Below are 25,766 nucleotides of genomic sequence, written 5' to 3'. Positions count from 1 at the left end.
TTTTAGCTTTCAAGTAACTTGTAAGTTTTTGGGACAAAAGTATATACTCTATAAGATGATGAAGAACACTGTTTATTTGCTGATTATGTGTCTATTTTTATTTAGGTTTACAGTTGTTACAACGTTTTAGTAATAAGTTTCAACAATATTAGAATTAATGTAGGTGAATAAAAAGCGATTATACTATGCAAATATAACAAAAGATTTTATTATTGTCACAAAGTAACAGATGCACCAATTACATTTTAAAAACCGAATGGGTTACTAAATATCATTGGCTTCTCAGTTGGACGATTTTGATTTCTATTTCCTTGATTCAAAAGTGTTGGCAATCCTGGTATAGTGGGTTTTGTCAATGTTAATTTGTCCAGTGGATTAAGAAGCTTGGGTAGATTCAATATATTACCCAAAACGTTTTTACAAATCGCGCCAGTTATTCTATCAGCCATATTACCCCAAAGTCCCATTTGGCAAAATCTGTAAAGTATTGCAAGGTATGTTATAATTCTTTATTTTTAACACGAATTAACTATTCTTTTCATTCTTTTTTATTTTTCATTCTTTTTTATTTTTCAATTTTTTTTTTCATTTTGTAATGTTATAATATTATACATAGGTAATAATAAAAATATAATATAAACAACTACTATTGTAAAAACTCGTAAATGATAATTTACGTACCTGAAGTTTTTATCTAATGTTATTTTATCGGTAATCTTAATATATTGTTCGCTATCTGAAGAGAATGGTAGAAAACCAAAGATGTTTGTTACATTTTTCATGTTTTTATTTTCAGGCTTTCTATGTGCAAATTTGGCTATAAGATCGACAAATGAGTCTCGAACTCTCGCATCCATTTCTGAAATTTGCCCTCCCACTGATTTGCCTTCATCATCCAATGGTTCGAAGAGATACGCCAATTCATCTCCATGTGCTGGGCCTTTAATCCTTTTATCCGAGCCTTCAATAGTATTATCTGGTCCTTCTGTAAAATCATATGTAGCAAACTATTCAATACTAATATTTAAACTAATTCCATAAAATAATATATCATTTATAAGTATGTATATAACAATATTTAGCTTTATCTAACTATACTTTAGTATTAAGAAGACAAAATCTAAATAATCTTTATTTAATCTTAACATTTAACAATTACTTTTAGTGGTAATAAATTATATACTCGTAGCAAATTAACTTTAACATGAAGTAATAGGTACATAGTTTAATTTAAAACTTACGGGTAATTGCAAGACCAGGTAGGAAGTGAGAGCCCTTGCTTAGATTGCCGACGTGCTCGAAACTATATAGGAAGGCTGGAGATCCCGTGCTCCACTCTCGAACACTTTGGTAAGCAGGAAAGTTGAATAAAGCGTCTCCTGTAAGACAATTTTTATATGTATTAGTTGCTTACTTACCACAATAAAATGAAGGTATTCTAAATTGGATACAACAGTCTTAAATTAAAAAAACAAGGTGGAAGTAGATTTTTAATAAAGATAAAATTCTTGGTTCAGCATATTTTTAGCTAATATTAGCATTTTGAATGATGGTACTTACGAATAAGGAAAATCGATTATAAAAGTAGCAGTTGTTTGAAAGTATCGAATGTTTGTAGAATTAAGATTGGGTCATTAACTTATCTAATTTATAAAATTCTCGTGTCGCGGTGTTTGTAGTTAAACTCCTCCGAAACGGCTTGACCGATTCTCATGAAATTTTGTGTGCATATTGGGTAGGTCTGAGAATCGAACAATATCTATTTTTCATCCCTCTAAATGTTAAGGGTAGTCCAACCCTAATTTTTTTTTTAAATTTTTAGATAAATTATTTATTCTTTATTTTATTATGATTTGACGTTGAAAAATACATACAACCCTAAATTTTCATCTTTCTACCACCAACCCCTATTTTTAAATAGCGTTTAGCGGCAAGACAACGTTTGCCGTGTCAGCTAGTAACGATATAAGGCTCGTGCGAGTTCGTAAGAAACTCTTTAATTTTTATCTTAAAAGCTTGTAATTTGGCAAGGAGGTAGTAACTAGTTTGTAGACTACAATAAAAACAGGTTTTACGACAGGGTTGCATTAAGAAGGTCTAAAAGTCCATAATTTTTTGTCCTACAAAGGTAAAATTTGGCACGGGACTACGCGACGGGGCCACATTAAGGAGTTCTAGTATCACGATCACGATTCAGCCTGTAGCATTCCACAGCTGGCAAAGGCTTCTTTCTCCGTGTAGGAGAAGGATTGGAACTTAATCCGCCACGAATGCGACCGTCGGTGTTTAGGCGCCAATGACGCAGCACACACACCATTACACCAGAGCGGAAGTAAAGTACACTTAGTTAGCTGCTTAACAGGTAAAAGGATTTTTGTTTATTTCATAGTCCACATTTCTTTACTTCAAAAATAGAAGAAAGAAGAATTGAAGAAAAGAAAGCAAGTAGAAAAGACTTAGCTCGTAATGAGATTATTACGAATTAAGAAGTTACTAAATATATAATAACAAAAAAATATTTGGGAACATTGTGTTTCACATTCAGTATCAAATATGACAAGAGATCTCTTCTTAGCTAGAACACTAATAAAAAGTGGTCAAAGATTTTCCTTTTATTATTTTATTCCAATTGCAAACGAAACTTTCAAGTGATAGTCTTACTAAATAAAGAAAACTAAATCAAATTATGCGGTGTCATGGGACACCAGGTAGGAACGAAGTTCCTTCGGATAGTATATAAGCAACACGATTTAAAAAAAAAAAATGTTGATATTTATATTTTCTAGTTCTTGATTTTTTTTTTAATTTTGTTGATTGGTTTTTAATTAAGTACATAAAAGTATTTAGGAATTTAGTATTTTATAAAATAACAAAGACCGTAAAATAAAATAAATCAAACAAAATAATAATAATTATTCAAACTATTAAGTGAAATAAAAAAACATGTCTTTATTTATTTTTGTCGACGGTATAAAATTTTATAAATAATTTTAAAAAAAGTTTACTAGTAATATTTTAGTTTTACAAACGTCATATTATACAGTCGTGTGACTGATATTTCGTCACTTCCGTTATATATTTTTCTTACGGTTTTGGTATCACATTTTTTTCAGTTCGGTCGCCCAGCCAAATGTCAAGCCTGCCGTAAGGAACTTCGTACCAATATACAAATACCATGTACATACGTCAAACATTTTTAAACTGTATGACCTATACAAACGTTTGTGGTGAACCTTACCTGTGATCAACAAACACAACAACTGCCAAACGGGTTTGGTGTGTAACTGTTACCGCAGCACTAATTTACAAAACCGTCGATAAAGAAATATAAAATAAAATAAAAAATACTTTTTCATAGTACCTAGATTGATATGGTATCTAGAGAATACTACTAATACACTACTCTTTTCGAATCAGAAGTAAATTTCAGATTAATATTCTTAACCCAATATTCTTATATCAAAAGGGGGTTTATTAGACCTATATATTTGATTGTGTATTTAGTCCAAACTAGAGTTGCTTATTTTTACTTTTGTGGTCCCTCTACCTATACCCACAAGAGAATAAGATACCTACGCCGTACGCGTCTACCTTACGCCTAAGGATGTATTTTTGTGAAGGACACGCAAAAGGGATCTTCCTTTATTCAACTAAAAGATAGAAACTATTTGTCAAAAGGTAACAGATGGTCAAGACCATCTGTCGTTATAAAAAGGGTCTTTAAATTTTTCAACTATTTTTTTTTTTTACTTTTACTAAACTTGTTGTAGAATCAATAAAAACGAGATTATTTAAGAAGTTTTTTTAGTTTTAATAGTATTATTATTATTCATACTCTTTGACTAACGTGGTGTTGATATTGTAGAGATATTATTATCCGCTACCCCGTTGCGGTGTAGGATGACGAATGAAGTGAAACCTTCATCATCTTTCATATTAAAAGGTCTCTTTGTCAAATTGTTGTTAGTTAATAAGTTCTCTTTTATAAAATGTATGTAACTTTGCCTGTAATATTTTAGGCCTGTATGTATGGAACTCTATATATATCATTCTTTTACAATATACATACATAATATATCCATATACAACCGCTCTGGTGTAGTTGGTCGTGTAGTCGCCTAAAACACCAACGGTTTGCGGGTTCGATTCCCGCTGGGGATGGATGTTTGTATTTGTACAAATATTCTTTCCGGTTTCGATGTGTGTCCTTGTGGTTCTTCCACAGTGCCTCTGAGAGCACGTTAAGCCATCGATTCCGTTTGTTATCATGTACACCTGATACGACGCTTCCACTGCCAACCATCGCTCTGGTGCGAGTAGTTGCATGAAACCCTATGGATATCTGTATTTATACAAATATTTCTTTCCGGTTTGGATGTCTGTCCTTTAGGGTTTCCCCACCGTGCACGTTAAGCCGTCATATATATATATGTTAGCATACTGCACTCCTCTATATAAACTATGAGTGCGTGAAACTTTATGCTCTTTCGCTTCTTTTCCACGCAATTTTCGTAACCTTCTTACGTACAAAGTACAAAGTTTTTGCTTCACGTATAATAAGTATATAGATTATTTACTAATATTTTTAACTACACGTTAGTATAAGCGCTGGATTGCGGCTGTTGCGGCGAGGCTTTTATTAATTTATTAATTTAATATGTCATGATTACTGAGTAGTATACTGACCTGTTGCTTCAGCTATTTCGCTGAGCCCATCTACTACGTTCAAAGAACTGTCGAAAATCGCTTGGTAGTAGTCGGGCAGGGGAAGTAGTTCTCTAGCATCAGGGAGTACATTCTGTATGTCCTGCACCGTATTGCGGAGACCACCAATTAGATCCTTCTTTATGAAGTCTTTGACAGCGTTCATTTTTTCGGTAAGGAATTTACCATATTTACCTGAAAGAAAAGTTAGGAGTTAGGTTAGGTAGATATACAAGTAATTCATATATTCATACAATTACTAAACTTAGCATAGCGCGGTTTTTTGCCACCCGGGGCTCACCAAAAATTTGCTGCCCCCACCATTTACAATATAATAAAAATAAAAAATTTACACACTCATTGCATGCACTATTTTTTATGTTCACTAACCGAATTAATAAAAGGAGGAGGAAGTTCCCAAATCAACTGTATTTTTTTTTTGTTATGTAAGTATAGGTACATTGCGGACGCGATTTGAATTTTTTTTTGTCAATTGTAAAAATCATGATAATTTTGCCGCCCCTGTTTCATGTGCGCTTCGGCACCTCTCACGCTACACCACTGCTGCCAGTGACGTGTCTCTTAAATAATTTGTAAGATCGACAATTAAAAAAAGACTGAGAATCTGTGACTTTTATTTATTTATTTATTTATTTGTACAAAAAATAGGTAAAAAAACTTTTTAAGTTAAACGGTTTTATGTTAAACATACATTGCAATGTTTAAGATAAATGTACTAAAAACCAAAAAATAATAAAATAGATACAGTCGTGGGAATTATAAACATATGCATAGACTAGACTAAAATAAAACCGTGGGGCACGTCAATTGTCTACAATCGTTGATTAAAATGTTTGTTTTGTAATGTTACACTATAATTAGGCAGTTGTTTTTAACGACGAATTAAACGATTCTTCTATCGCACATTAAGTCGATAATTTGTAGACAATTGACGTGTCCCACGGTTTTATTTTAGTCTAGTCTATGCATATGTTTATAATTCCCACGACTGTATCTATTTTATTATTTTTTGGTTTTTAGTACATTTATCTTAAACATTGCAATGTATGTTTAACATAAAACCGTTTAACTTAAAAAGTTTTTTTACCTATTTTTATTTTCTAGTTTTTAGTTTTTATTTCGCATTCTGTTTAATTCATTTAGTGCTTCATTATTGCAAGGCCCAACTTAAATATTTAGGTTGTATAGTGCACTGTATTCTTCTTGTCAAGCCCTTTTATTTGATACCCATATTGGTGGGATTGATAAAAAAATGTTATCAGACATTTGGTAGCGGCGGCCAGCTTAGATTTCAATTTTGCATAGTAAATTGTATTCTACTTGTTGAGACCTTTCATTTGATACCCATGTTGATGGGATTGATAAAACCTAAGTTATCCGCCATTTTGTAGAGGCCGCCATCTTGGATTTTAATTTTATATAGTACATTGATTATACTGGTTGAGCACTTTCATTTGATACCCATATTGATGGGATCGATAAAACCTACGTTATCCGCCATTTTGTAGCGGCCGCCATCTTGTATTTCAATTTTTTATAGTATATTGTATTCTGCTTGTTGAGCCCTTTCATTTGATACCCATATTGATGGGATTGATAAAACCTACGTTATCCGCCATTTTGTAGCGGCCGCCATCTTGGATTTCAATTTTTTATAGTATATTGTATTCTGCTTGTTGAGCCCTTTCATTTGATACCCATATTGATGGGATTAATAAAACATAAATTATCCGCCATTTTGTAGCGGCGGCCATCTTGAATTTATAATGATAATGAATAAACATAATTGTATTGTCACCAAAATCCAAAGTGTATACAAAATTTCAGATTAATCGGTTGACAGGAAGAGGGTGAAATTTGAATTACTAAATTTGACCCAAGAATAATAAAAAATAAAACAAACGGGGTGAGCTAAATAAAACCGTTTAAAAATCCACAGCTACATTTTATGTCTCTTAAACCAATACAGAGCATCCAAACAAAAGCCAATTTCGGATTTTACATTATTTAAATTACACAGTTAAGGTAGACAGAGTTGAGGTAGTAAAACACAGTTACAATAAAAATTACAAATATATAAAATGTAAAATATCCATGGTTAATAATGTGTAGATGTGTATGTGTAATTTTGTGAGTGTGTATGCCTGTGTATTTGTATGGAAGTGGGTGTGGGTATGGATAAGTGGCTGTGTAGATTATTCATACGTGCTAGCAAATTTCTCTATTACAGCCCTTTTAAAGGAACTTCTAGATGTGGAAAAAAGGTCAATCTCAGAAAACAACTTGTTATACTGTCGTGGCAGTCAACATCTTATTGAATTCCTGCTATAGTTTGAGCCACAAAGCGGAACATGAAGAGATTCGTGTGCCTGGTACGTCTGCTAGGAGTATAAAACTGTAACATATCTGATGTTAACTGAATGCAATTAATAGAATTAGAACAGATGTCATGTAATAACATCATACCCGCCACGTTACGGCGATCTTCCAAGGTGGTAATTTTATAATGAGCACACGAAGTATCATATGTCGAATCTCTATGTCCAGTGCGAAAATTTAAATATTGAACAAATTTACGTTGAATTTTTTCCAAAACCTGAACATATGTTACATACTAGGGATTCCATACGGAAGAACAATAATCCAGGAGATTTCGAACATAGCAAAAATAAAGCAATTTTATTGTATTTATGTTATTGAATTCTCTCGAGACCCGCATCTCAGATCCCAGGGCTTTATAGCTTTTATCTCGTATGCGGTCTATGTGTGCAGAGAAAGTCATTTTTTGATCCAACGTTAAACGTAACGCCCAGGACAACAACAAAAGAAATCTTCTTGACTGTAGCAGCTTCAAATTTGTAGGTACCACAATTTTTATTTATTTATTTACACTTTCGCACACTAATTACGTTTACTGCAGCCGATGGATCGAAAAAAAAACAAAATGACTTAAAAAATACTTTAATTAATTAAAATAAAATTACAATTAAGAGATGTGAAACCTATTCGATGCGAGAATTAGGAATGACAAAATTTTGTATAAAAATTAATAATGAAATTAAATTTAAAATATGACGAAATCGCTGCGTCGGCGGCTCGTGGCTGGACGGACGTTGCGACATGGGCTGCATCGGTTTTCCGTTGTTTATTGAATATGGATATTAAATGCATGCTCGGCATTTTCATGGATGAGCTTAGGGTACTGTATGATAGATAGTACGGTTCCGTACTTAACACCTCCACCCGCAGAACAGCAACTATTTTGTCAGCTTCAGAGAAAATGTTGCTGGAAGTTCATCTCGTCTCTTGATGCCTTTATCCATATCTTCATATACTGGTGTCTTAGGCGTTTGCTGCTTCTCTTCATTTTCTGATTTTAAGGACCAACATCTATATTTTCGGCTTACTAATACAACGATAACTACTGATACACATAAAATTAAGATATAAAATGGTATCGTTGTATGGTATAAAACAATTGATTGTGTCTTGTCAATCTGTATAGGGGTTTCTAGTAACAATTTATCTTGGATGCTGTGAAGATCATCTAGACTAATCATCTTGGAACCGGTATGGGTATAGGTAGTCGTTTGGTTAATTTGGTTGTATGGGATCCTTGATAGCTTCAGCGGCTGGCCTTTTATCTCATCATTTTCGTTGATAACGGTGAATTCTTTAGTTCGCAACAGGCAGTTCATGGGAATAGTGGCCAAATAGCTTCCTTGTAGTATATTGAATTCTTTTCTCTCACAGGCTAACTGTACTTTCTCCGGCTTAGGTAATGAAATAACATAGTGTTGATCATCCAGTTTATCTATTGCTACAGCAGACAACATAACCTTCGTGAAGTGGCAGGTTTCCTTAAGATTTTGGTTGATAATAAGCTCTTGAATGCAGTCTGGTTCTGTACGAATTTGATGACTTATTTTTTGGTCACAGAGATATAATATCCTGCTATACTTCGGGCATTCAGCCTCTATGTACACGAATGCTTTTTCGTTTGTTGCTATATAAGGAAAGGGAGGAATAAGGGCTAGTTGTTTTTCATTTGGAACGATGGATAGTTTGTACAAGTTATACCTGTCTATGTATATTATAGGAAATTTGTAAACTATAACTATTGTTCTATCATGATAGTATGAACCTGGTTTGATTAAGTCATAATATTCCCGTAATTCTAAATCAGGAATTTGCTCCTTACTGTATATAGTTATTAACTTATCTAACATCGTTTTTAATACTCCTATATCTATCATAGAATGATGAGTGCTGGAGGCACGAATAAAAGCCATTATATTTTCTAATCTAATTATTTCTAGCACTAAATCCTCTACATTATTACTTATAATTCCTAATAATTGGGCAAACTGAGCAGACTGGACTAAACTGTTGTCTCTACGAGTATTTACTTCTATAAGAAATTCTAATGTGTTATTAATTTTTTCTTGATTTATAGTTAACTGATCTAAAATACCTTTATGTTGTAACATCCATTCTTTACTAAGACTAATATGACTATTGAATTCGGAAATAATTTTATTCTGGTTGTTTTGCAATATTTGAATAGCCTCATTATACTTTTGAGCATCAAGATAGTCTAAATTACCAGTAACACTTTTTATTAATGATCCAAGACTATCTACAAGACCTCTTTTAACTCTAATGGGTTCTAAAGATTTAACTTGACTTAGTACCTTGTTTAGCTTGTCTGTAAGATAATTAATCTGGTACTCGTAAAGAATGTAAGTTTCATTGTTCAGTCTGGTCTTAAAAGTGTTAAGTTGTGTCTGTACAGAATTTATCTTATCTTCAATATCAGTCAATTTTACATACTGTATAAAGGAGTGGTAATGTGATATTAGTCTGGTCGGTCCTAATTTGTAGGGCAAAAGTCCAGGTCCATCGGCTAAGCTCTCAAGTCTTATGGTTTGAGGATGCGTCACGTGTATTGTCAGCAGTAGCAGAATCCTGCAACAATCGGTTATTTTTAGGGGCGCGTTTTAGACGTGACTTAGCTACGGGGCCTCGCTTTTTTGATGTGTATATATGAATTGGTAAATCAGCTAAGACTGTGTCTTGTGTGTAGCGAGGTGCAGTTTTCTGACGAGAAGCAAAGGGATTTTTAATAAAAACTTGTTGTCCTGGAACATATTCTACTTCTGGTTCGCGAGATTTATTTCTATTTTCAATTAAGGCTGTTCTATTGCTCAGTGAGGACTCATTAATTATGTCATAAACCTGTTTCATTAGTTGTTTATGATTCTGAGCGTATTGTTGCAAAAGATGTTCGGTAAAATCTATGTCAACGGGATCTCTAGGATCGAAATGTCCGTTCAATAAATCAAAAGGTCTACACTTTGTAAAACTGTGAATAGTACTGTTGTATGCTATAATAGCGTATGGCATTAATCTAACTACTGGTTCATCTTTGTGTTGTAACTTAAGAATTCTTATGTGTTCTAATAGGGTCGAATGAAATCGTTCAATGTTACCGTTATCATTAGGGCTATGAGGTAAAGTTTTATGATGGATTATCTTATGGAGACGAATAAACTCTGAAAAAAGCTGATTAGTAAATTCCGTACCGTTATCGGTTATTATAGTGAAAGGTATTCCGTGGTGAGTACTGAAAAGTAATAATGCTTGTAAGATGCTAACAGCGGTTCCATCTCGTAAATGATACGCTTGACCGTATTTAGTAAAGACATCAATGAAGGTGATATATTTTTCGTTTTGAACTGTAAAGAGGTCCATGTGGATAATTTCAAATGGCTTGGTAGCAGGGGGTACTATATTAAATTGAGGTTTAATGGGATTTCTGTCGTATTTACTTTGACCACAAATAGTACATTCATTAATGTATTTAGTGATCTGCTCTCTCATTTTCGGCCAATAATATTTCCTAGACAGAGCGAGGTAACATTCGTTAATACCACGGTGGTTCGTTTTACCGTTATGATAATTCTGAATGATGTCTTGTTGTTGAAGATAATCTTTAACATTTTCGAGCTCAGTTTTACTTAATACGAGGTTAAGAGAGGAGCTTTTAAACTTTTCTTGTAAAATTGGTATTATCGAATACATTTCTAAGGGAGGATCTATCAATATAGCTGTTTTAACTTTCGGGTTAACGTATTCATTAATAGAATTGATAACATCGTTTTCTAAACTAGATTTCGACAACTGAATAGCTATCCGCGTATGGTTTTCAAATGGCTTAGTTATAATCGGTCGTCGTTTTACATCACTAACTACAGTAAAGTAAATTTGTCTGTGAAACTTGTTAAGGGGAACGTCAGTGATCGGGACTTCTAATATAGGTTGTTCATTACTAGTGTGTACGGTGTCAGTTGAAGAGTTTCTATGTTGAGATGGGGGTGTTTCTGATGGGTTATTAATCATTGACTCAAGCTCTCTAATACTATCCATTACCGATTTAATTTCGTCAGTTTCACTGATGTGAATTTGAACACGAGATAGAGCGTCTGCGTTGGTATTAAATTTACCTTTCTTATATATGACCGTAAAGTCGTATTCGCTCAGTCGAAGTCGCCATCTTGTTAGTCGTGAGTTAGGTTCTTTTAGATTCATCATCCACTGTAATGGTCTGTGATCAGTAACTATTTTAAATGTTCGGCCAAATAAATAAGGTCTAAAGTATTTCGTTGCCCATACTATTGCTAATAATTCTTTCTCTATTGTACTATAGTTGAGTTCGCTATCATTTAATGTACGAGACGCGTAACAAACAGGCTTGTCAGAACCTATGGGTCCCTGAGATAATACAGCTCCGATGGCTACATTTGAAGCGTCTGTGGTGAGATTGAACTCTTTGTTAAAGTCTGGATACTGAAGGATGGGGTCGTTAATTAAAAGAGTCTTACACTTATTAAAAGCTTCTATAAATTCTTGACTGTGGACTACCTTACTACCTTTTTTTAAACATAACGTGAGGGGCTTAGTAATACGGGCAAAGTCAGGGATGAATTTTCTGTAATAACCAAGAAGACCTAAGAATTGTTTTATTTCCTTGGGTGTACTAGGTATAGGGTATTTTTCAATAGCTAATATTTTGTCAGGATTAGGTTTAACACCTTCTCCGCTAATAATATGACCAAGATAGGCGGTCTCAAGTTTTAAAAACTCGGACTTGTCCATCTGTATTTTAAAGTTGGATTCTTTAAGACGTTGAAAAACTTTTTCTAGGTTTTCCATATGTTCCTGAAGGGATGTACTGTAAACTATTATATCGTCCAAATAAACTAGACATATGTTATTTTGAAGACCTTTAAGGACATTGTCCATGACTCTTTGAAATGTAGATGGTGAATTTTTTAAACCCATTGGCATTCGAAGAAACTCGAAATGGCCATGTTCCACATTAAATGCGGTTTTAGAAATATCCTGAGGGTCCATTTCGACCTGATAGAATCCACTAGCAAGATCAAGGGTTGTAAAATATTGACACTTGCCTAACTTGTCAAGGACATCGCTAATATTCGGTATAGGATACTTGTCGTCTATTGTTTTTTCATTAAGTTTTCGAAAATCGACTACAAGACGCCATTTCTGTTTACCGGATGCATCTATTTTTTTAGGGACTACCCATATGGGTGAACTCCATGCAGAGTCTGATGGTCTAATTATACCTTGTTGTAACATTTTTGAGATTTGGTCTCTAACCTCTTGTCGGTGAATAAAAGGATATCGATAGCTTTTAGTATATACAGGAACTTCGTCCTTCGTTCGTATGCGATGTTTAATTTTGTTAGTAAAAGTTAATGGCTCCCCATCTATATAAAACACATCTGCATAACGAGCACAAAGTGTTAACAAGTTAGCCTTTTCTTCTTCATTAAGATGATCGGTACGTAATCGCGACAATACTTCATTTACTCGGTTTGATTTTCCTAATGGTTTGCAATTAAAATTGAATATCTCAGCGTAAGCGGGTTGATCTAATGAAAATATGATGTCGTTAGGTGAAGGATTTTCTATTTCTACAAATCCGCGACTACCGGTAACAGTTGTAAGACATTCGTGAATAATGCAATTACATAGAACTTGTTCGTTAATAAAAACTTCGCCATCCGGGGCGTTAATGGGTATTTTTACTAATTTTGAACTTCTACCTGGGATAATATCTTCGTATAAATTAACGTTACGGGAATTGTAAACCTTAATAAAGTTTGTTGCATTTCGTGTAATTAATTTGAAATCTTTTAAATCTATTTTAGCTTGCCACTCAGATAATAAATCTAACCCTATTAAACCATCGAAATAATCATGAAAACGATAAACGAATAACTTTATATTATTATCTTCATTGAATTCGTTAAAACAGGGCAGTGTTACGGAATAATCATTTCTACTAATACCATGTACGTTTGTAACTTCGAAGGGGTCATAATTTAAAGGATAATTAGGATAAAAATTTTGTACGGCCTCGGGGCTAATAAACGATTGGTTAGCACCTGTATCTATCAAGAACTTTAAAGGTGGCTGTGAGATTTCAATATAGGGCAACTGTCGTTGAGTCTGTAAATTAACGTCTATCCTTGCTCTTTTGATTTTTTGTCTACTTGAAAATCCTGAGGTTGGGATTCACCGCTAGGGCCTGGCTGAGATTCTAACTCATTTACTATTTCATTGTCATAACTATCGTTACAGTAAGTCGGGTTGGCAGCATAATCATAGGGGTTGAAGTAGTCATTCGGGTCTGTATAATAGTCATAGTCCGGATAGTCAGTATAGTATGAACAGTCGGGTGAATAAAATTCATTTAGATTGACCTCGCGTGTTTTAAAATAATTAGTTGGTGGTGGGTTCCCAGATTTACGCCAATCATGACCTGATATCATAGGCTTAGGAGTATAATGTTGAACTCCACTCATTGGTTTCGCATTAAAATTTTGTGGTGGATTTGATCGGGGTGGTAAGCGAAACACATTACTTTGGGGGTTGTAATTCGGTGGTGGTGCGCGAAACATTTGTTGGGTTCGACTAGGGAAACGATTTTGTTGACTATTGAACTTAAAAGCTTGGGGCTGTGCGATAGGAAAGTTAAATCTAAAACCTTGGGGTTCCGGCTGGTAATAACGCGGTCCTACTGGAACGGGCCAGTTAGGTACGGGTCGCATAGCGCTGGGCGTATTTAATACTATGTTATGTGACGTAGCTTTAGACGTATTCTGAGTATTATGCTTAGGAAGATCATTACGCTGCTGTAAATAAATTACATTTAGTTCTTCTTGAACGAATTCTAAAGCCTTTTCAATAGTTTCCGGGCGCATGCAACGGATACGTGAACCTAGGGGTTCTTTTAAACCTCGTACGAAGGCCTGCATTGTAACCTTTTTATAAAGTGTCCGCTTAGCTTCAATTGTCGTCTGTAAGCTCTCATGTAACGTTACGTATGTCATTATAGTGCTGAACAAGGTTTGACATTGATCATAAAATTCCTGAGGGGATTTATTACCCTGCGTAGCTAAGGAGAGGTCATTGTACAAAGCCGTTTCATCTCTTTGATCCGAAAAATTATTAATTAATGCTGATCTTATACCAGTCCAAGTGTCAGGGATGCCGTTGGAATTAATAGTTGACGCGGCGGACCCTGTTATTTTATTTAGTATACCGTTTAAGAGACATAAATTACTTAATTCACTACCTGGCTCGGCACTCGCATATTGCAAAACTATTTGATCACATATATTTATGAACCTAGTTAATATATTCGGGTTACCATCGAACTCTGGCACCAGGCGTAAGGCCTTAAAAATAACGTCGGGATCGTATGACATGTTTGAATTATATGAAATATTTAAATTAAAATCTAATTTACTGTCTATATTTCTATAACTATCTACTATATAACGACGAGCCTGACGGGATGCAGGTTCCCGGGGACAAGGCTTTTCGTGATGAAAAATCTTGAGGATAAAATGACTTAGGATAGAAGGAAGCAACACGAGAAAGATTCAAGTGTACTTACATATGTTTCATCTCTGGCTCTTTTTCGTGAATCGATGCTTGGATTCTCCACTCAGCTTGGCAGCTCCGTAGATTCTGGATACTCGTAGCGTGACTTGACAGCCTCCCGGGCGACTCGCGAACGCGAATATCGATATGAGAAAATTCTAATGCTCGCGAACCGGCCCGCGAGTATCCTACCGACTGCGCCAATTACGTTTACTGCAGCCGATGGATCGAAAAAAAACCAACATGACTTAAAAAATACTTTAATTAATTAAAATAAAATTACAATTAAGAGATGTGAAACCTATTCGATGCGAGAATTAGGAATGACAAAATTTTGTATAAAAATTAATAATGAAATTAAATTTAAAATATGACGAAATCGCTGCGTCGGCGGCTCGTGGCTGGACGGACGTTGCGACATGGGCTGCATCGGTTTTCCGTTGTTTATTGAATATGGATATTAAATGCATGCTCGGCATTTTCATGGATGAGCTTAGGGTACTGTATGATAGATAGTACGGTTCCGTACTTAACACACTAATGCAATGTTTTAACAACATAACAAATGATATATAAAAATAGAATTTGCATCAGTTGCAACAGGCGGCCTTATCGCTAATACAGCGATCTCTTCCAGGCAACCTTTGGGCAGAGAACTAAATAAGAAGTGTGGGATGGGACGCAAAAATGTTATGCAACATACATATGAACATATATACACAATAGTCGGTTCTATTGCGTGAAAAAGTAATGTGAGTACGTTTACTTAAATTTATAGTTATACGGTTTTGCTACAATGTTTGCTTAGTCTATATAAAACATCTTGAAGTAATAAGCAGTCATCGATTGACTGTATTCGTTTGTAAAATTTGGCGTCATCGGCATATAAAATGAATTTAGAGTTCTGGATACAATTGCCTCAATCAGTTTTGTAACTTACTTTATTTTTTTAAAACTAATACCTCTTTATGAAGGATTGACTTGGGGAGTAAGCTGGTGAATGTGTGACGAGATCGTTACGAAAAGTGTGATCGGGCGAAGCGAATGGAAGTTGAGAGGGAAATATAAGTTAGTAAAAATACAAGGAGAGAGATAGAGAGTTACGTTTCGTAAGTTTTACTTCAGTTGTGTGGTCTAAAGCACGCTCGTTTTTTTTACTTTTATTAGTGCATTTTCCTTTTTTATTTCATTATTTTAGGTTGTAAACAATTTTAAATATACAGGTGTATGGTAAAATTTCAATAACTCACCAAACACAGCTTTAGAAGTCTCAGCGGAGACGACACCGGTGAGCATGGGGCATTGTTGTTGTTTCATCTTCAACGATTTCGAAGGCTCCTCGTAAACCACCGGCGGCAGACCTCGCTTGTCATCTAAACCTTCTACGCGTGCTCCTGAACCTGCACATGGGAATATAACTATATATTAAAAATAACTATATGTAAAAATATATATGCAGACATTACATTAAAAATATATAAAAATACATTATCTACAATCAAATTATCATATAATTATTTATACATAAACTCAATATTTAAGGTACTTACCACCACGGCCAGCTATTTCATCTAAAAATGCCTTTGTATCTATCATGTCTGTACTTATTTCCTTATCCGCCTGTTGAAATGAGAATATATTATTATGATTTAGAAAACTAGATTCAGTTTAAAAGTTTGCAGTGGTGAGAAATGCAAGTAAAAAATAAACTACTCAAGTAAGTACAAGACATTGTCGTATAATATTTTAATGGAGGTATAAAAATGGTTACGGCATTAATGAATATAGCCACCCCCTCTCTTCCTGTGGGTGTCGTAAGAGGCGACTAAGGGATAATACAGTTCCACTACCACCTTGGAACTCAAAAAGCCGACTGATGGCAGCATAACCATCCAACTGATGGCTTTGAAATACACAGGCCGAAGACGGGCAGCAGCGTCTTCGGTGCGACAAAGCCAGCCCTGCGGTCACCAACCCGCCTATCCAGTGTAGTGACTATGGGCAAAACACATGAGTTCATGCAATTTTTGGCGTGAACTTGTGGAGACCTATGTGCAGTAGTGGACTGCGAAAGGCTGATGTGATGATGATGATGATGTGATGAACAAACACAATATCAAAGACCAAGAAAGCATTCCATTCACTTTTAAAAAAATTACTCTTTACCTGTACAATCTTTTCTGCTGGTATTTTCCTGAGACATAAAAGTAACCTTTCAGCTGGAGCCTTCGGACACCCTGTTTTTTCTGCTAATGCTTCGGCATGTCTATTGGGATCATCCCTTATCGCACCTGGCGATAGAGGAGCCCCTGATAATGCAGCGACCCCAGTAAAAGATCGGCCTTCAGGTGACAGAGCGAGGAGTGATGCAGCACTTCCGCCAGAACCTTGTCCCATTACAACCAGACGCGACTTATCGCCGCCAAAGAACTCTATGTAGTCGTTGATCTAAAAGTAAAACTCATCTATTAGTCTTCAATAAAAATAGTATTTGAATTGAAAAAAAAATAATTAAATTGTTATTAAATTATTTGCTAGTAATATAACGTAACTAAAGAAACTGAGGTAGGGAAAGAAGGAAATGTCCTGTTCAAAATCTAGATCAGCCTGACTGGAAAAGTTCCTCGATCTTAAATATGCAGCAGTGTTGTGTTTCTATGGTGAGTTAGGTGACCAGAGCTCCTGGGAGAATGGGGGTTAGAGTCGGCAACGTGCTTGCGATGCTTCTGATGTTGCAGGCGTCTATAAGCTACGGTAATCGCTTAATATCAGGTGGCCGTACACTTGCTTGCTGACTTAGTTTTATATAAAAAAACCGAACATATTGGAAAAAATGTTTATGTATAAACCTAAACCGCAAAGAAACTTACTATTATGAATAATTAAAAACTAATATTTGGTATATTTGTAGATCTTTTTATACAATTTTTATAAATACTATTACAAGTATAACCCAAAAGTGCTAGATTTCCTTAAATACATTAAAAATTGTAAAATAAACTAAAATAACTTTAATATTTTAAAAGGTAAATACCACATTTTTATCATTATAATATTTTAAAGCACTATAGATACATGTTGATGATATAGTTAATATACTTTCTACATACATTGAAGATTAAAACAATGTAGTAAAAATATTTCACAAATAAATACCAACCCATTCTATAGCAGCTCGGAGATCAAAGAGACCTGTATTTCCTGATGCGTCCCTCTGTCCCGTACTCAAAAAACCGAGGGATCCCAAACGATATTGAACAGATACTACTATAGTATCTTTTTGGGCAAAAAGTTGACCCTACAAAAAAGGAATAATTTTGTTGCCGTTTTTGTGTAAGAATTCACAAAAAAATTAGATTTAGACACGTAAGAAAAATGACGTGAAGAGTTTGCATAAATTTGTAAGTAGGTGTCTACTATACATAAAGAGACTTTAGTATCAAAAAATCTTATATAATCTGGCCTCGTAACCTGCTTATTTTAAAAGACTTTGAAAGGAACTTACCACCAATAGAAAAAGTAAAAATTAGTATACTAACTAAATATGTACGTTATTAAAATTAAAGTCTAAGGTCTAAGGGTAAAGCAAGTAATAAAGCAAGAAAATTTAAGGTAAGCAAAGCTGTAAGTCATCGCAAGTAGTATGTAAAAACCCTTACTCCATATGGTGCCGCAGAACCAGTCCGATAGTTGCCGCCATGGATAAATAAGATAACGGGACTACCTGGAGTCATACAAATAATGATTTATTATAATTTATTTCTTGTTAATAAAAATAAAAAAAGCACATTGTTTATAAGAAAAAGTTTTTTTTATAAGCTAAATTTCTCCAAACCTTCTTCCTCTCCTGGCATTTTAGGAGAAAAGATATTAAGACACAAGCAATCCTCATGACCTATCATCACTCCCGTGCCTCGAGGGTCAAGTTGAGGGCACGGTGCGCAGTTCGACTTAGCCGTCAGCTCACCAGATAGGTATCGACGGACTGGTCGCTGAAACCTTCTAGGCCCGATTGGAGGTTCTGCATATCTATAAAGGACATATTTGTAACTTATATATTATGTATTTTGGGTATTTAGCTTATTAATCTTCTTAGTCTTTATTTCCCGCCAAATAAACTGTTTATCTCAGCAGTTGTTTTAAAACAAAAACTTTTTTACCTACCTACCTCCTTGCTTTTGTAAGGAAAATAAAAGATTATTAAACGTCAGTTGATTATTTATTAAACGACATATTAATGGGTAGTTTTGGACCGGAAATTTGAATATTATGTCATAAATTTATTGCTAATATTAATAATTAAAACGTGCAATTTATAATATAAATAATTGACTGTTAGAACTGATAGAGTTATCTACGGAACTGTTTATCACTTCATCCGCTTTGTTTTATTTGGGAATTTGTTAATGCTATACCTATTTTTAAAAATAATATATTAGATAACAGACATTTGGAGGTTTGTAGTTTATTAATTTGAATATAAGCGTTATTCTTATTTAAATACAAATCATCAGTGACGATACAAGTATATTGATATCGTCTTTTGAATTTTTGTTATCTTTCTCTAACCAGATTAAATAACCCAACCATCAAAACTTAAATAATAAAATTCTCTATCTCAACTACATTTAAATCTTTTCATAATTAAGTTCAAATTATCTCGTCTCGGGAATCAGTTACAAGTGCTTAAAATGGAAAAAAAATTACAATTACTTAGATACTTTTCACACGTAACTATAACGTAACCTGTCCAACGTTTCACAAAACCAGGAATAATATGGATATCCTGATTTATTATAGAACTTGCTCATCGACTTCGAAAAAAGTATTGGTGGGGAGGAGGTTCTCAATCCGACTGTATTTTTATGTATGATACTTTAAAACATTTAACTGGATGTACCGATTTTGATGATTATTTTTTTACTCGAGATATGATGCTTGTCATGTGGTCCCATTTAAATTTGATAGAGTCCTGACGAGTACTTTTTTGAGTAATCCCTAATAAATACGTATTTAATTGACTCTTCTGACCCATCGATACAATTGAAGTTGTTTTTTTTTTCGTTTACAAGCAAAAAAAAATTTTAAAACCTAAATATGGTGAATCATTCTATGTCAATATGCGTACAAATAAATATACATCGATATCACAAATATTGTACAATTAGCATAAATATATAATTGTATTTTCTCGCAAGCGAAAAAAACCGACTTCAATTACCTTGACAAGTAATACAACATAGATACTATAACACGAAAAAATAATCCAGTAAATACGCGTTATCAAAGAAAATATAATAATTGTGTTTATTCGAAACCGAAGCTTTCGATTAGGTGTAGTCAGAGACATGAAAAAATGACAATCTGAAATAAAAAAAGCTTTGCCAGTAAATTATTTTATTTTTTAAAAGTAAAAACATAGCATCATTAAATAATGTTTCGACGTGACAGAAATCTTAGAAAAAATTAATAATTTTAATAATAATGGCTGTTTGTGTTGATCCAGTTCCATCGAAACTCCTCGCGGTAACTATTACTTATCCTTGAAGATTCATCTAAAATCAATCTGAAAAAAAAAGTTTTATTAATAGATAATCTATTGCCTGATCGAAAGTTTTTAAATTTACGAAATGGCGGCCCCAGGAAATAAATCCAGATTTTCGGGGAAAAAAATCACAGTAAATTTAAATAAAAATCCTTCAATCAGGCACTAGTTTTTCGTGTTTTCAAAAAGCTGTATAAATTTCATTAAAATCTACCGAACATTTTTCGAGTTACAGTTGTCACCAGTTCAAAAAACATAGTTTTGAGAAAAACGCATTCGAAATCTTATATAACGCATTTGAAGTTTTACTCCCAATTTAGGTATATAAAGTAATACGTATTATTTAATAATACTTACATCGAGTCATCTATTCCTGGGCCATATAATAAGTTCTTCAGTATAAATTCTAGTTCATTTACAGTTGTTGCCATTTCTTGTTTTTCTTCGTTCACAGATTTTTTCATCAAGGCAATCTAACACGTGTTTGAGTAACATTTTATATTAAAAATATTATATAGTATATTATTATATTTGTCAGATTTATTTCAAGATTCAGACAATATTTCTAAGATATTCATCACCATCACTTCAGCCTATCACAGTCCACTGCTGGACATACGCCACCACAAGTTCACACCAAAAATAGCGTGAACTCGTGTGTGTTTTGCCCACATTCACCACACTGTGCAGGCGGGTTGGTGACCGCAGGGCTGGCCTTGTTGCACCGAAGACACTGCTGCCCGTCTTCGGCCTTTGTATTTTAAAGCCAGCAGTTGGATTGTTATCCCGCCATCGGTCGGCTTTTTAAGTTCCAAGGTGGTAGTGGAACTATGTTATCCCTTAGTCGCCTCTTACAATACCCACGGGAAGAGAGGGGTTGGCTATTTTCTAACTACCGTAGCCACACAGTATGTATCTATCTAAGATATTATACTTTAAGACAAAACAAAAAAAAAATGATATTTTGCAAAAATTCTAACTACACCTAGGCCCTTAAAACAAGAATCATTAAAATTATTTATAAACAATAAATTGCCACAAGTGGATCTCGTATGTAACATCATTTGATCGATAGTTTGAATAGAAGTAGTTTCTAATAACGCCATCTAACGACAACGACGCGTACGCACCGTCACATAAATAGGCGTCATCAAAGATTACTTTATTATTTACGCTTCAGCCTGTAATATCCCACTACTTGGCATAGGCCTCTTTCCCCATGTAGAAGAAGGATCAGAGCTTAATGAACAATGCTGCTCCAATGCGGGTTGGTGGATATATTCCCTACTATGAGCAACGATCGCTATCAGGTGTACCTGATAACAACCGGGACCGAAGGCTTAACGTGCTTTCCGAGGCACGGTGGGGAGACCCACCCAACCCAAGGACTGCACAAACACCCAAACCACGGCAAACACCTGTATGGCCAATACAAATGTTTGTCATGTGCGGGGATCGAACCCGCAACCGCCAGCTCAACAGGTACAATCCATGGCTATAACCGTTGCGCCAACGCGGCATCTGTACTATACTTTATTGTAATTACTTTATTATATCTTGATCAAATTTAAAATGAACTACAAGACAAGCATTAGCTTAAACGAAGTAAAAAGCTTAAACAAGAGTAACTTAATACATTGTAAAAACACGAATTGAGAACTTCCTCCTTTTTTGGAAGTCTTTTAAAAACTGATAATCGTAACTACAGACGTAGACCTAAACATTTCACGAGCTAAAAACATTAACCTGCCAGTAATTAAAGAATCGCGTGGTTGTCTCAGGTACTCAGATACTGATGTGCTGACATGATTGAGCTGTTTGTTTTAAAAAATGTAGTACTAATTCACAAATTTTTATGATGCGCAATCAAGATACAGATAAACAGACTTAAATAAATTATATTACAAATAACAGTTTTTCTTTATTACGAAACATGGAGGGCCTTTCACATATTTTTTTTGAATTCTTATGTGATTATTATTCTTAAGAGATTTTGAAAATATACATATAATAGCTGCTGCCCGCGACGTCGTCTGCGTGAACGCTATAAGCACCAAAAATACCTACGATTATACCTTTTAAAATAACATTCATTTACCCGTTTCTTCTTTACATTTCATATCTACAGAAGAATCTCATAGATGGCGCTGCTTTAAAATTGTCTTGTCTACTTATATTAATTTAATTATGTTTATCGGCTTAGTTACTTATATTGCGTGATTTTTATAGTGTGAAGCTAGCCTATATAGCATGGTTATTAACATAATTAAAACAACATTCAAATATGCGTCGTTAGATTACACGTTGTTACAGAATGCATTGAGGAAATAAAGGTTCACTGCTCGTTCCCGGTAGGTGATAGTATGATAATATGTAGCCTATATGTTGACCCGACTTCTTAATAATATTCGTGCCAAATTTGAAGTAAATCCATACGGTACTTTTTGAGTTTATCCCGGACATACATACAGACAAACAGACAAAAATTCTAAAAACTATATTTTTGGCTTCGGTATCGATTGTAGATCACACCCCAAGTATTCTTTTAAAAAAATATTCAATATACAGTTTTGACTTTCCTACCATTTTATTATATGTATATAGATTTTATTAACCGACTCAAAAAAGGAGGAGGTTTTCAATTCCGATTGTTTTATGTATGTTACCCCAGAACTTTTGACTGGGTGGACCGATTTATGTTTATGTTTTTGTTTATGTTTTTACCGAAAGCTGGTATGTGTCATGTGGTCACATATAAATTTTATCGAGCTCTGATAACTACTTTTTGAGTTATCTTTGATAACGCGTAGTTACTTGACTATTTTTTCGTCGATCTACGTTGTATTACTCTTCGATGTAATTGAAGTCGGTTTTTTTTCGTTTGCGAGCAAACACAATTATTTTCACTTTTGAACATTATTTTAAACTAGTAGATATGCCTACAGTTAAAGTTAACGTTTACTATCTTTTATTAGTTTAGCATGTTTTTATTTTTTAGCGATGGGCCGACTACGAGTTTTGCTGACTAGCCCAAGCCGATTATTCGTTATAATAAATGATAAGTAGACCAAGCGCATCATGGCAGGTTTTGATTAAATATAGAGAAACGATACTTGAATATTTTTAAATACAAATGAGTTATCATGTGTTTAATTTAATATAAGTTTATTTATTTAATAATCAATTCTATAGTTAAAAGTTAATCATTTATCACTACAAGTATCTGATATAAGCAATAAGTGTAAGATGCGTTCGGCTAAGATTAGACCACTTTTTGTTAAGTAAGTACATGTTTTTTAGGGAAGGTTATGACAAAAAGTTAAAATAATTGTTTTTGGAACGAAGTTCCTTACGGCAAGCTTGACATTTGGCTGGGCGAGCGAACTGAAAAGAATGTGATACTAAAACCGTAAGAAAAATATATGACGGAAGTGACGTAATATCAGTCACACGACTGTATAATATGACGTTTGTAAAACTAAAATATTACTAGTAAACTTTTTTAAAATTATTTATGTAATTTTAATCTGTCGACAAAAATAAATAAAGCCGTGTTTTTTTTTTCATTTAATAGTTTGAATTATTATTATTCTGTTTGATTTATTTTATTTAACGCTATTTGTTATTTTCTAAAATACAAAAATTTCCTAAATACTTTGATGTACTTAATTAAAAACCAATAAAAAAAAAAAAATTAAGAACTAGAAAATATACATAAAATTCAACATTTTTTTTTTCAAATTGTGTTGCTTCTATACTATCCGAAGGAACTTCGTTCCTACCTGGTGTCCCATGACACCACATAATTTTTCATAAATATACTTTCTTATGTTTATTCATCTTATTTTTTTACAATTAATAAACATGGTAGATCCGGCCTACATTTTAAAATGATTAAGTCGCCTTGTAATTTAAGATAAGCGAAAACAATAAGAAAACAGATAGATATAGAAGAAAATACGCAATCAAAAAAATATCACGTTTTTTATTATTGTAGTCTTCTTACCCACATAGAAGACTTGAAGATTTTTGTGGTTTTGGGAATACCTACTGTCTAAACAATTTTCGGAGACGTAATATAATATTTTAAAGGAGAATTTAGAAACCTTATTCCAGAGAAAATGTAGTATCCTCTTCTGTCGTCCTTCATGCCTTCCAAGCGACCGCTGAGGCCGTATTTTTGCGTAAAGACCACGGCAGCGTCGGGCTCCGGAGGCGCGGCTGGTGCTCCTCCCATCACCCCTGCTGCGGGAGACACCGCGAAAGCCAGCACACAAAGCCAAAGCCACATCATGACTGACAGTGAACCGGAAGAACACACTACTAGTATTACTGATACTGATTAAGTTAAACAATAATATACCTACCGTAACATTCCAGCTGCTGAGATAATCCAGCCAATGAAATATTTCAAACGAGATTTTAGCTTATTCAACCGTCAAACGCCATTTGGTAAATATGGTCTACGACCATACCTAAACAGAAGTAAATGATAGTAACTTACCTGCATACAACAAAAACCAGTAGGTTAACCAAACAGTAGGTTATCTATTTCAGGCTACCATAATGTAACGACTAAATGTAGAACAGGTAAAGCAGTAGTGTTAGTTTTTTTTATATATTTCGTCGACCCATTGGCGCAGATGGTAGTGTCCTTGCTTTCCATTTTTTTTAATTTAAAAATTTTGATCCACGGGCTCAAAATGCCCGTGCCTTTTGTTAATCATGCATGCATTTTAATAATACCACAGGCGATTTTTCTTTATTACTACAGATCGACAGTTCTGTGACTGCCTAGTAAAACTAGGACGTGGTCCGACGCTGAAGGTTTTGCTTTCCATTTCAAGATTAAAGATTCGATAGACAGACACACAGGGTGGGTTCCACTAAAGGCCCGCAACACCATCGACCACGACCGCTGAAATTGTCGTTCCACTAACGTTAAGAACGCGCGCGAAGTAGGCGAATTTTCTAAGTAAACCGTATATTTGAGCGTGTCACTTGTCAGGTGTCAGGTCAGCTTTGTGCTCGCAATATGGTGTCACGGTTAAACCTGCAGTTGTGGAGATTGTGAGGAAATATTTTGTATGGATTGGAGAAAACTTAATTCAACATGGATTCCCGGGAATTTATCGTTGCGTTTTTTGCCGGGTAGAATGAAAAATTGCATTCACAATTTGACATTGACAATTTTTTTTTAAATTCTCGCCACGTTTTGATGAAAGCAAACTCTGACTATCCTATATTTTTTGGGAGAAGTGGTGAAGCAATCGCTCGCGATGACCACGGTCCTTAGGTGGAACGATAAAAAGGGTGTTGTGGTCGGTGCGATCGCTTAGTGGAACGCGCCCACAGTGGCTGGCGTAGCGTGGTTTTTGCCGCCCGAGGCTAATCATTTATCGCCCGGGGCTCACCGAAAATTTGCCGCCTCTACCATCTATTTTTTTACCAATTTAATTTACACGCCCATTACAAACACAACTTTTATTATGTGCATTAACCGACTTGAAAAAGGAGT

General features: G+C 34.4%; 1 protein-coding gene across 1 annotated transcript; it reads right to left on the bottom strand.

Moving 5' to 3' along the window:
• Positions 1–181: 181 nt before the first annotated feature.
• LOC123657568 (pyrethroid hydrolase Ces2e) lies at positions 182–24,542 on the bottom strand. Its single transcript, XM_045593093.1, has 11 exons — positions 24,355–24,542; positions 18,539–18,732; positions 18,363–18,427; positions 17,864–18,001; positions 16,870–17,151; positions 16,254–16,323; positions 15,954–16,103; positions 4,687–4,899; positions 1,242–1,379; positions 682–985; positions 182–477 (listed from the first exon to the last, which is right to left on the bottom strand). Exons 1-11 carry the CDS (start codon positions 24,540–24,542, stop codon positions 246–248), a joined length of 1,974 nt encoding a protein of 657 aa, XP_045449049.1. The 3' UTR covers positions 182–245.
• Between the last annotated feature and the right edge of the window lie 1,224 nt (positions 24,543–25,766).

Source organism: Melitaea cinxia, chromosome 11 (genome assembly GCF_905220565.1).
Source record: "Melitaea cinxia chromosome 11, ilMelCinx1.1, whole genome shotgun sequence".
NCBI classification, from domain to species: domain Eukaryota; kingdom Metazoa; phylum Arthropoda; class Insecta; order Lepidoptera; family Nymphalidae; genus Melitaea; species Melitaea cinxia.
Note: the sequence above shows the minus strand (reverse complement) of the source record. Positions and strands in the feature narration are given on the sequence as shown.

What these genes read in the sequence shown, in the direction of transcription:
- LOC123657568 (XM_045593093.1), bottom strand. Translation starts at nt 24,542, where the DNA reads ATGATGTGGCTTTGGCTTTGTGTGCTGGCTTTCGCGGTGTCTCCCGCA. An exon ending in CAGCAGAAAAGATTGTACAG is followed by an intron (nt 16,324 to 16,869) that starts GTAAAGAGTAAT and finishes TCATTTCAACAG; the next exon opens with GCGGATAAGGAAATAAGTAC. An exon ending in TGAAATAGCTGGCCGTGGTG is followed by an intron (nt 16,104 to 16,253) that starts GTAAGTACCTTA and finishes TCCCATGTGCAG; the next exon opens with GTTCAGGAGCACGCGTAGAA.